General features: G+C 38.3%; 1 protein-coding gene across 1 annotated transcript in view; it reads left to right on the top strand.

Annotated features, from left to right (window-relative positions):
• The first annotated feature begins 2,027 nt into the window (after positions 1 to 2,027).
• CLNK (cytokine dependent hematopoietic cell linker) overlaps positions 2,028 to 12,555 on the top strand; it is a 31,055-nt gene continuing 20,527 nt past the window's right edge. Inside the window, exons 1-7 of the mRNA XM_074148158.1 lie at positions 2,028 to 2,234; positions 4,767 to 4,917; positions 6,635 to 6,714; positions 7,036 to 7,081; positions 9,962 to 9,990; positions 10,334 to 10,353; positions 11,701 to 11,829. Of these exons, the coding sequence (XP_074004259.1) occupies positions 2,160 to 2,234; positions 4,767 to 4,917; positions 6,635 to 6,714; positions 7,036 to 7,081; positions 9,962 to 9,990; positions 10,334 to 10,353; positions 11,701 to 11,829 (530 nt within the window). The 5' untranslated portion in view covers positions 2,028 to 2,159. The remainder of the gene's footprint in view (positions 2,235 to 4,766; positions 4,918 to 6,634; positions 6,715 to 7,035; positions 7,082 to 9,961; positions 9,991 to 10,333; positions 10,354 to 11,700; positions 11,830 to 12,555) is intronic.

Below are 12,555 nucleotides of genomic sequence, written 5' to 3'. Positions count from 1 at the left end.
ATGATCAGTCTCTACAGCTTGAGAAGACTCTGACTCCTGCCAGCCGTAGGTCTCCAGCCTGCAGTGAAAAGATATTGATGCCAGAAGGTCCAGCTAATTGCAACTACCTGGCACAAAGATTCTGTCCTCTTTCATCCCTGTAAAACAGCCAGTGCACCAGAAGCCAGGAAATTGGATGTTCCAGGGTGATATATATATAGGAAATAGCAGAAATTGTCTCCCCTCAAGCAGTGAGCCTCTTTGACCGTCTTCCACCACCCGGATGGCATGCAGCACTTCTCATTCTGAAGGCCCCATATGTGCAGCATAGCTGACAGAATGAAATATTCATCTTCACTACCAAAATGTCATTCTTAAATAACAGGAGGAGCGGTTTCTGGTCGGTTTGCAGTCCTCAGCTGGCACAGAGCAAATATTTGGGCATTCACCTTATGTAAAGGGAATGCCCGCAGGAGAGGAGCGACGCTGCCTCTTCCTTTCACACGTGCTGTGCAAAGGAGGCATTAGAAGAAAAGGAGAGGGAGGGCTGGATTTCCTCCAAACTCTGGTGATCCCAGTCTAACAAAATAGATAATAAACTAACCTGGACATCAAATTGTAAACTGATGTTGGATAGTAATAAATCACCCCAAAGACTTGTGTCAAACAGTCTCGTTTTAGCATTAAGCCATGAAACACACAGCTAATAGCTTTGACATTTACCACTATTATTCATTTCTTATTGTGGAGGATAGAATAAGCATTTTTTTAATTAACAGAAGTGAAAAAGCTACAATTTAAGACACTGATTGCCTTTTTTCATTATTATATCAGTACCACCTAATTATCCTCTCATCTGCCTCAGTTTCCCTTGGTAATACTGTGGATTTAACTGGGTTTTCTTCTGATCTGCACTAGCATAACTAAACAGAAAATCAGACAACTAGTTTGCATGAATAACTCTCCCTTCCCCCTGTGAATGCCCTCGGAGCAAAGATAAAAGTCTATGTATATTGAATAAATGAACATTCAATGCCATCTGCTGGGGTATATAAAACTCTGCAATGCCAGGCTCATGCAGTATTCAGACCTTAAAAGAACAATAGTGACAAATGTAAAGAGGCTGTTTAGGTGAAGACTGGCTTCTTTTAAAACACAGCTGGAAGCGGGGGTTGGAGGTTGCTGCCCATCTTTCACACTTGCACAGGGTACAACACCTGGGCAAGAACTGGGTCTGGTTTCAACTCTCTCCTTGGCACAAAAAAAAGTCCACAATTCTACCGTCCTCCTAAGCATTAGAGCATGCTGTAATTGTATGTTATAGGTTAAGCTTAAAAGAAGGAATTTCATGCTCTGCTTTTGAAATCAGGCTATTGTGCAGCCACAGATGCAAGATTTTTGAGTCTACAGGCAGCCTAAGCAAGGATTGCTTCAGCAGCCCAGAACAAGAGCACATACTGGGCAAGGACATACCATGGCAGTTTTGCATTAAACAGTCACTGGATTAAATGTGCAAATCAGGGTAAGGGCAGAACTTGGGAGTCTTTTCTCAAGTAAACACACTCTCCTGTTCACCAGCTCTTTGGCCCTGGAGCTGATGCTCTCCTGGCTATACCATGAGACTACTACCATGGAGCAGACAGCCACTACCTAAAAGAGTTTATAGCCTGGTGGTTGGAGTGTTCTCAGTTTGGGAAATATGAATTTGGAGCTTCTCAGGCTGAAACCAGGACTCCAATCTCCTGGCCCAGTGCTGCGCTACTACAGAAAAGGCATCAGCACAAGACATTTTCCAGTTCAGTCTGAAAGCAGGAGGTCAGATTTCCCTCTGCCACTAAATGAACAATACATATTTCTGTTCAGAAGAGGGATTTCCAGACCAGGATCCCCAAGTGCACCAGAGTGAGCCCTTACAGTTTTGCACCAAGCATCAAAACTCAGAAGAGAGAAAGGAGTTGAAGCACATCCTTCTCTGAGTGTTTTCTGTGGGCGGGCTTAGCCATGCTAGTAGTTGCGAATCCCATTTCCACACAGCTACTTCCTCATGCATTGCACAGGTCAGCAAACTCGCGGGTGGATTTGCTTCATCTCCTTTGGCTTAGTATCTGTAAAACACTGTGCAGTTCACAGATTTTTATTCCCTTATATAAGTTATTAGTTATTGTACCAATTTCTACAAAATGACACCTGCTGACATTTTTTCTCCATTTCGTACAGAAAACAGAAGGACTACTCCTGCTAATACCTACCATCTTGTAAGTATCACAACATTCTTCCTAAAATTTTACTTTTCTTTCACTTCTTGATGTGTGTTGATATCGTCTTGGCTATAACGCTGGTAACAGAAAACTTAATTCTCACTGGTTGTTAACACAAAATAAAACATGAGGATTTTGAAGTATATATAAGAATTTTACTTTGGATTAGTGAGAGCCAGATTACAGAAGTGGCTCACTCACTAGTCAATCCTCCATTTATGGTATGGATATAAAATACACTTTTATCATAAGATCATATGAAAATAACAGGAGTCAAGCTGAACAAGTATGTTAAGTCAGAAACCTCAAGGTTTAATATGTAACCAGTGCAAATGAAAGCTGAAAATCTAACAGCACACATTTCAGTGTCTTCCCATCTGTATCTGAAAGCTGGTTTTGAGTTTCAGCTATCTATAAGAAAATATAAGAAAAGGTAAATAAGAAAATATAAGAAAAGACTGCAGATACCTCTCAAATAAGAAAGATTAAAAGAAAGCCCAGGTCTACTGCTTAGTAAGTAAATTGAACAAGTAAAGGATGACTAAAGAAGGTTGATGTAATCAATACTTTGGCTGCTTCAGGTTTCATAGAAAGGTTAATTACAATCAGATGCTATATGGAATTAACACCAACTAGAAGGCAGCAATAGCGCAGAGCAGGACAGGGAATTAATTATTAATTGATTATCTTTGGGAACTCTCCAAGAAGTCCTGAGCTCCTAAAGGAATGGAAATGAACAGTGCTAACCCCAATTTCTTACAGGAATGAAAGCAGATCCTGAGGGTTCATTGGATACCTGGAGAGACTATTAAACAAAGTTAGTTTGAAAGCATGTTTTGGAAATAATAAGTCTGATTATGTAAAACATTGCTAATGTGAGCATAAAGAACATCTCTTCAACTCATCAAACCAAAGTAACTTCTTTCTCGGCAGAAATACAACCATAATGGGGAGAAAGAAAAGAGTAGATGTGGTTTATCTTGATTTTTGTTAGGTCTTTGACATTTCTCAGAAGATGGTCCCACAAGTAGAAACCTGGTCCAGATGAAAATGTGTGAAGTGTTTGCACAATTGATTGAAAAAAAATATATCCACCCTCAGTCTGCTACTGAACTGGGAAGAGCTCTGCAGCAGAATAGCCTACAAACCCAGGCATTCTGCAGGGGTCTGTCTAGGGTGTGGTGGTATTGGTTTCAGGTACAGTTATAAAAAGGTAAACCTCACCCTCAAATGTAACGTCAAGAACACTTCTTGGAGGTCAGTTTGTTGTTGTAATAAAGATGTGTACAACCTGGAGAAAGTTCACAGGAGAGTAATACTGGGGACACGAGGTTCAGCATCTTTTAAGTTAGTTGCCAACCCAGGAAAGCTTTAAAGAATTGTACTTGCTTAGTGAGAAGACTAAAAAGAAATATAATTATAGGCATTAAGCATAATAAAGGTTGAAACAAAGTGGATAGTAATCAATTTTTTTTAGTGTCCTTGGAGGATAAAACAAGTTGGTTTAATTCGTAGCACTCAAGAGAAAAAGCATGAACTGAAAGGACAGTTAACTAGTGGAAGACGACACCTCAGGAAGCTATTGACTCCCCATTACTAGAGTTCAAGAAGAGATTAAAACAAACACCAGGAAAGATCCAAGTGCATGGATGCACGTGTACTCCCTCTGGTAGCAAAATACGACTTGCAAAGCCACTGGCTGCCCTCAGCTGAGTTGACTCAGCAGTAATCTCAGCTTTGTGCTGGTTGTACATGTCTCCTCCCAAAGGAATCCAGCAGTTATGTTCCAACGTGTAAACAGTGAGCATGAAGGGTGGAGAAGGACTCTAGAAATTAATCTTGAACAAACCTAGTACAAGTGTACGGACATATCCAGAGACATCCGGAGTCACTCTCAGCACCACATTTCTGTGGACTCCACTGCTCAATACATACTTGCTATCACCTTCACTTGGGCTGCATGTTTGCTAGCATAAATTCTCAAAAACAGTTCATGTTTTTATTTTAAGTTGTAATATTTGTGATGAGCTAGTTAATATATTCTTGCAAGTGACATATTTAAACAGCCAGTACAATACAAATACCATATGCTCCATCCTTGGTGGTGTTCAAGGCCAGGCTGGATGGGGCTTTGAGCAGCCTGGTCTAGTGGGAGGTGTCCCTGCCCATGGCAGGCGGGGTGGAACTAGATGATCTTTAAGGTCCCTTCCAAACCAAACCATTCTTTGATTATAATGAAAGGCACAATTTCAAATGTCTGCAATGATCATAAAATTAAACACTCTCATTGTATTTTCAAGAGTAGTGACAGAGAGAGACCTAAACTGCCTCTCACGTAGCTATTTTATGAATCTAAATCAAAAATTTAGATCCTCAAAAGCTTGCTCAACTACTTTCCAACCCTTCGATTTCCATAAGAAAATTTCATATGCACCAAATAGTCTGGTTCTGGTAATCAAATATTTCCAAATATGAAATTAATCTTGAACTTCAATTTATTTGTATTATCTGTGTATCTCTTCTATCCAGAACAAAGATTTGACAATGAAGGGCAAGAGTGACTCCAAAGTACCCGAGGAGGAAGAAGGTGATTATGAGGTTGTAAATTCTTCCACTCTGGAGGCCATTCATGCTTTGAGAATCCTTCCTGCAAAACCTCTACAGGAATCTGAATACGCAGGTAAATTTTGCTGTCTGTGGAAGATGTGCCAAACCTAGCGGTACAGACTCGGGATTTTCAATCCAGATATTTTTTAAAATGAAATGGTTCAACTGAAAAATAAAACACTGGTGGGCAGGAACAAGAGAAGAGCTTTGTCTGCATCTTCATGCTGAACAATTATCCGTTTTACCATTCAATTATGTTAAATTAATAATTACATGCTGCTTATTTAATTTTAGTATTACCTTCATGGGAGAAATCCCCATCCCACCTGGAATGTGCAAAAAACTGGCTGGTCAAACCCACAGCTGTTTCCGAAAAACCCACTGATATTTAAGCCTAGAAACCTTTAAGATGGAAAACATATTAAAGAATACATGAAACCTCCCACCAGATGATAATGTGCAGATGAAGAAATGTAGTATTCTTTTTAAAGGCATTCTCTGCTGCTTTCAATAGCGGTAATAAGCAATTACTTTGAGTGTATTTCTCAGCCATTCTTAACCTTGCAAGATAGCTGCATTAATCAACTTTTGGTTTACTAAAGCCATTCTAAGTTACATTTAATGCACAAACATACATAGCCAATTAATATCCCGTTTACAGAAGCGAAATATCATCCTGGCTATCAATTGCTGGAAGACATTATAAACACTCTGTGGAGGTTTTAAATCATTAAAACACTGGGGGGAAATTCTAGACGAGGAAGAATGGAAACCAGAAACCAAAAATATCTGAAAATACAGGATCAATATATGTATGAAAGCTTGCTGCAGTTCAAATCAAACTCAGCAGAGATTTGTCTACCGATTTTAGTGGAAGTTAGTTTGTTGTCTAAACAAATAGATGGCTTTTAATTTGACTAAATTTATCAGCGTGTGAGCAGATCACAATTAGGCTGAACATCCAGATATTCTGCCTAAAAGACCCATTTGCATATTAAATTTGGAAATCTGAAATAAATTCCAAATACTGTTTTTATCATGGTTAGTAGTAAAGACTTTCAGTCAGCATGTTGTATTGTTTAGTAAGACCATCCTGAAATACCAAAAAGACACCATTTTTGTTTTGTCATTTCAGAGAAAACACATTAAACAAAAAGCTGCTTTTTGCCTTTGTGTTATGTCCAGTAACTATAACGTGGCAGGTTACAAGAGTGACGAGAGGTCTGAAAATGTATTTCAGAAGGGCAAAATTCGATGCTTACATCCTATTTTGCCATCTTTCCTAGACAAATAACAATGCCCTTGAGATATAAAATTAATGACTCAGAAACATATGCTAGTGTACAACCTGTGCATTTCTTTTAGATGGCCATAGGTGTAGTATTCATTAAAAGCTAAAATAAAAATTAAAAAGCTCTCTAGAGAGTAAATCACCCCACACCCCTCACAAACCAAGAACACAATGGTGCTGCCAAGAACAAAGGTTCAAATGAAAACAAATTCACTAATTATTCACAGTTTAGGTCAAATGTCTGCCTCAACTGTGTACCAGCCTATGAAGGCTTTTGTTGGTTCTTTTAACCCCAGTGAGGAGATTAACCATAAAACTATCACCAGGGTCATGCTTATGTCCTCAGCGCAGCTACTAAAATAATGGGGAAGTTCTGAAAAGGAAAAAATCAAATGGCAAGATCTGATCTGAAAAACATATTTTGAACATTAAAACCTCTTCTTCTTAAAACATAGTATTGCTGGATTACTCAGGCTTGCTTTTTCTTCCTCTTTTACAGACAAACGTTGTTTAAGGCCTTCAGGTACCACTTCCCCAACAAACAACCAGCACACATCTCAGTCCCCTCACTACCCGGCTGTAAGTAAAGAACTTAAACCCTAGTCACAAACAGATTTCCCCTTTTCTCTAACACTATTTAAAGTTAAGTGCAGCCTATTTAAAGTCTTAGCCACCTCACTTTCGATTGTACAAGGTTGCACAAGTTCATGTGACCCGCTCCTGTTTCACTTTGCACCAATGTTCTCGCCACTTGATTTCACTTGTTGACTGCCGGGGACCTGCCATGCATTAGAGGCATCCCAGCCAAGAGCAGCCATGGTTTCAGCCAGTATGATGACTAACACCACATCTTTATTGTGTTTTGTCTTGGTTTTGTTTTGTTTTGTTTTTTTTTAACAGAAACACACATCTGCTCTGGAGGGGAGGAGCGTGCCAAGTGTTAGAGGTAAAATGAAAAAAAAAATTCTACCTGTTTCTCCCATCAGAAATAGTGTTTCAATCTCTGCTTTTGTACATAAGCAGAGATTGCAGGTGACAGAATAGACATGGTTTTCAGAACAGCAGCCACATTTCAAAATAATCATACTACAAAATTCGCAATACTGTTTCAACTACTTAACATCAAAATAATTAATAAAAATAAATAGATAAATAATAAAAGGAGATACACTTTATCTCATGAGCTCCCCAATCCTTAAGCCAGGAGGGAAAAAAGCCACTCAATTTAAAAATCAAGTTTTCTTTTTCCCTACAATTTCCCTACATGAGAAGGGTCGGGGGGAAGCCTGTGTCTCCTGAACTGTTCCACCAAAGGCTACAAGATCCCTGCTATGCTTTACTTCTTCTTATCATCTCAAGCTTTTTGGCTCCCTGTCTTTCTCTGGCATTTTGTATGAAATTACTGTAAAGAGTAATCTAATAAATATTTTTAAATATTAATATCAACTTTAGCAATTCCTACTAAGGACTTACATCCTAGGGCAACTATTTACAAAAGCTTTTTGACAATGTTCTCCCACTAAGAATATGCTAATTATATGGTCTATCACCTAACATTTTTTTCTCCACTGCTTTACCATTAACTGTAAATTTGCTTCAAAATGCTATAATTTTGAGTTACAAATATATCTTTTATTTTTGGTTTTTTCTGTTTTGGTTTTTGTGGTGAAATTGGAGACAGACTGCTATCTTATTCATCAAGAATCTAATGAGGTGTCTAACTTAATTCTTTAATTGATCATTTCACTCAATCATAAGATTATTTTAAATGCAGGTTTCTATATACTTTTCTGTATACTTTTTTATATTTCATATACTTTAGATGTAGCAATATCTCATTAAGTCAACTGCTGAAGGATAAAATATCTGATTAAGCTTGAAAGGGAATTATACTTTTTCTCTTATCATTTCCAAATCTTCAAACTATATGCTAAATATTGTCAAAAAGAATGCAATTGTCAAGTCAGGGAAATATGATTCTTTCTATGTTTGCTGGAACAGCTGATTTGCAGAAACTAAGTGTTACATTTCATCAACCAGAAAAATAACACAAAAAATTCCATGCAAAATGGAATGTTTATTTTTTTTTTCCTTTTAGTTCATACCATAATACAAAACATAGAGCCCAATAATTCCTACAAATTAAGAGAAAGTAAGCACTATAAAGTTTGCAAAATGAAAGGTTCAACTGACTCTTCTAAAAAAATCCTGATGTAGCTTGTAAAAAAGCTGAACTGAGAGAAATTCCAGTAAACCAGCTTCAAAACCTGCAGAAATTAGTAGCAAAGGTCCCACTGGCAGTTTGCCAGTTTAGATAAAGCTATAAATTCCACCAGGATTTACTAGGTTGGATTTAGATGTTTGTCTGCCTCCATGAGATGTGTGCTGACGTTAAGAAAGATGAACCAAAGACAGTGCAATCAGGTAAACTCTGCTGTTTGAAAATGCAACTTATATTTTAGTACATCTTGAGCTAATAGTGCTTACAGAGGAATCTATTATTTTTAGATAACAACCCCACTGTTATTAAATGTTAACATACCCAGTGCTATTAAATGGCTTTGCCACAAGATGGCATGAACAGCACAGAAGAATTTTTGTCAGCAGTTTTTTCTAGAACTGTTAAACATTTAAGGTGCCATTATTTTATTCAGATAAATTTGTTATGGTTTACTTGAAGGAGAACTTAAGATATATTGTATGTCTTTTTGTATTAGTTAGGACTTCAGTATGTAGAACTTATGAAAATATTTTCAAAATCAAAATCTAATGCAAAGAGAGTCAAATTCATTTCTTTATTAGCAAGATGACCTATGTTCATCTATATAATCTGTCATATTTTGTTAAATTTGAAAACAAAAAAATAAAACCAGACTTACTTTCATTGATTTTTCAAGACTTTTTAAAATTCCTATACAAAAATCGAAACAGACAAAAAATGCATCCTAAACAACTTGACAAGCATGTATATAAAAACACTGAACAATATTTAAATTTACAATACCTGAAAAAATATCACCCTCAAGCATTTCATTCTGAAAGCCAGAGGTAAAGTCAAAGTACACTCTTTTTTATCAAGTATCATGATGATTTTTTTTATTTCCTTTATTTTATATTTTAAGTTTTTAAAAAAAACCAAAAAAAAACCCAAACAAAAATACTTGTTTTCTCCTGCTTTAATTCCTAGTTATGCCTCTTATAAAATGCCTGTTTGTGAGTGGTATTAAAAAGATCTAGTTGGCTACAGCGCAAGAAGACTCTCAACCCCTCTATGATCAGCATAATTAGCTAAGTGCACTTAGTGTGAGAGAACTTATGTAGAGAAGCACAAATGGTTGAGGAGTCACAAATTGCATCTGAACCCATCCACAAGTCCATCCTTAAAAAAGGCTAAATAAAGTACAGATTGAACAAAATCCTCATTCAGAGCCTGTTGGCCTCAGGTCCATAACAGTTCATGGAGATGACACACACCCAGTGCTGTCCAGTGACCTCCCTCTGATGTCTAGGCTGTGACTTGCCTTCGTTCCCACACACAACCACCTCCCACTGAACCTCTGAAGCTTCCAGCCCCAGCTTCATAGAAATTAATGCTTCCCATTCAATAGCAGGAAAAGTTATGGAGACACAGATGCGTTAGGTAGAATGTTAGGTATGGAGAGAGTGACATGACCTTGGAGCAAAGAATTCTGGAGGTAGAGCTGGGGAGGGGGAAGGATAGGACTGGACTAGCCAATAATAATAACAATACCAGAATAAAGCTGTACCTTTATTTGTGAATTATATGGAAAGCACTCCATTAACAATTATTAATAATTATTTTTAGGAGAAAGAGTGAAAATACATGGACCCCAGGTAAGCAGAATCTTTTATCAATAAAAATTTTTACAGGTCATTTTGCCATTGAATATATTTTTAAAAGCTCACTGCAATTTTCCTAGCACTAACTAAAGGATAAGAGAACTCGTATCTGCAGTCCTTCATTATCTCACTTTTTCGCATTCATGGTTTATGTAAATGTCTTTTACCCCTCAGTGACTTTAAAATGGGATTTTAAAGTATGATGTTATGTTTTGTAGAGTGCATAAACCCTTTAACTGTTGACACAGCCATGTCTGCTTAATCTAAACTTTTTACATTTCTCTTAGTAAAACAAGGAAAGAAGTTTACACAGATTTTTGTTTCCTCTCTTTTCCAGAACCCTGTGCCTCCCCCACGGTAAGATCACTTATGAGATCACTTATCCGTTGTTCCTCGGGAACTCAGTGCTAATGAGCGCTCATGTCCATCTGTAACACTCATGGTAACGAGATGTCTGGAAGTGAGCCAGCATCCTTTTATTGCCTGGCTCTGTTTGGACTTTTTTAGCTTCTGAAGTGAAATTAGGAGAACAAAACATGAGCCATTATTGTTGATAGCTGGAGCTTGGCCTGCATCTCTAAAATCAACTTGGCTGAGCCCACCACCAAGTCAAAAGCCTAGAAACCTTGAATGTGGTTCAACCCAGATATAAATTGTTGGGAAAAAAATCTTCCATCTATTTGTACTGGTGCCTTCGTCTCTGTTCACCATGATAATATTGACTTCATTGCCTCTTAAATCTTTCTGCCAATTTTTTGCTACAAGTCTAAATAGTGTCCATAGAAATCAACTGGAATATTGCCACTTACTCCCATAGAACACAGACCAAATATATTCCATGAATATATTTTCCTATTATATGCCCACAAACAAGTAATCGTTTCTTGATCTTTTCAGCCCCAAACAATGATATGTGCTATAATTAAGACATACTTCTAAAAAGTCATCCAGGACTGACAAGTTTATTCCTCAGTGCCTATACCGACTGCCATAAAAGCTGTAAGCAAATTTAACATATGATTCGCATTTTCGCATGATTCGCAGACATAGTCAGATTATTCTTTAAGTTAAAATACAAAATAAGACCATAAAAGGACAGCATAGCTTCACAAATTCAAAACTGTAAAAGCACAGAAATAAGAACATTCTGATTTCATTATTCCACAATATTTTGCTATTTGCTTCTATCTGCTTTATGGTGACCAGAATGGGTCTTAATTATCCCAGCTGGAGCTGGGCTACGACTGGCAGGTCTCAGAGTACAGGCAGAGCCTGCCCACATCTGCCAGAAAGCCCCGGGCTGGTGTTAGCTGTGAGTTTTCCGTGAGGAAGAGCATTTTTTCCTGTGTGTCTGAACTGCAGCTTGTTCCCCGACTGGGCCTGATGCACAGCCACATCCACCCAGAAAGATCAACACTGGAGAGCTGTACTTGGCACACACAAGCGAAGCCCACGGAAGCAGCATTAAGTGGCACGTAACACAGTACAGTAATGTCTTGCAAATGTAGACTATTATCCAAAATTACTGTTGCTATTGAAGGGCCCCAAGAAGCTCCTGGACCTGAGCTAAGCTCAGTACAAATACACTGACATGCTCTCAGAAAATTCCGGTGTTTTACTTCTTAAGCTTGCACTTACAACACAGTCTCTCTGCCTCCTTTATTCCCTAAACAGTTATATTAAATTCTCCTTTGACTTCCCTAGGCCTCTGAAGACACTGCCAAAGCAATATCAGCCACTTCCTCCAGAGCCGAAGATAAGCGGCCAGTTCTTCCACATGAGGAAAACGCTCAGCCAAGCTCATACCTTTCCAATATCAGCAAAAGTCACAAGGTACGGGTGCATTCCTCATCCTCGATCGCTGAGAATCAAAACACTCTCCCCGGTCAAACCATGAGACTTTACGTCCACCGCACCTCTGCTTTTACTTAAGAAAAAAAAGTTATTCTTTGGACAGCTGTGAGTAATTGAGAGAAGTAGTATTTAGCGTAATGTGACACTAGCATTTTTTAAAGAAAAAGCTGCTAAAATAATGGTAAAGAAGTAAAGGAGTAGAAAAGTGGGCGGAACTTTCACGAACACTTCATTTAAGGTTTGTCCCGCTTTTTTCTTACTAACATTTAGAGGTTTTGCAACAACTTCTAAGTAGAAACAATCGCACGGTTGGTGAATGAAGTGATGGGGAAATACACTGACCACACCAGAGATACAGAAACACACTCCGCATCCCAAGGACATTACATTCAGCAAAAGAAATGACCAACCTGTAGCCAGAAGTCTTGCTCCAGCCCACGAGACCAATGCAATCCAGACTATGAGTCCCTTCTTGCCCTACGACTGAGCATACGCGTATGGCAGGTTATGAGACTGCCTGCTTTTTTCACATAACACACGTATGTAGTCACACGAGCACACACACATGCTGCTGCCTGACGTGTAACGAGACACATATGTGCTCTTGCTGTGTGACCAAAATGCGCATTCGTAAGTGGGGATGATGGTGGGCACATGCTGGGAAGAGGAATGACAGACATCCAGGGGACACAGGGTACAATACTC

The sequence above is a fragment of the Numenius arquata genome, chromosome 5 (genome assembly GCF_964106895.1).
Source record: "Numenius arquata chromosome 5, bNumArq3.hap1.1, whole genome shotgun sequence".
In the NCBI taxonomy this organism is placed as follows: domain Eukaryota; kingdom Metazoa; phylum Chordata; class Aves; order Charadriiformes; family Scolopacidae; genus Numenius; species Numenius arquata.
The sequence above is the reverse complement of the archived record's forward strand: the minus strand, read 5'-3'. Positions and strand labels throughout refer to the sequence as shown.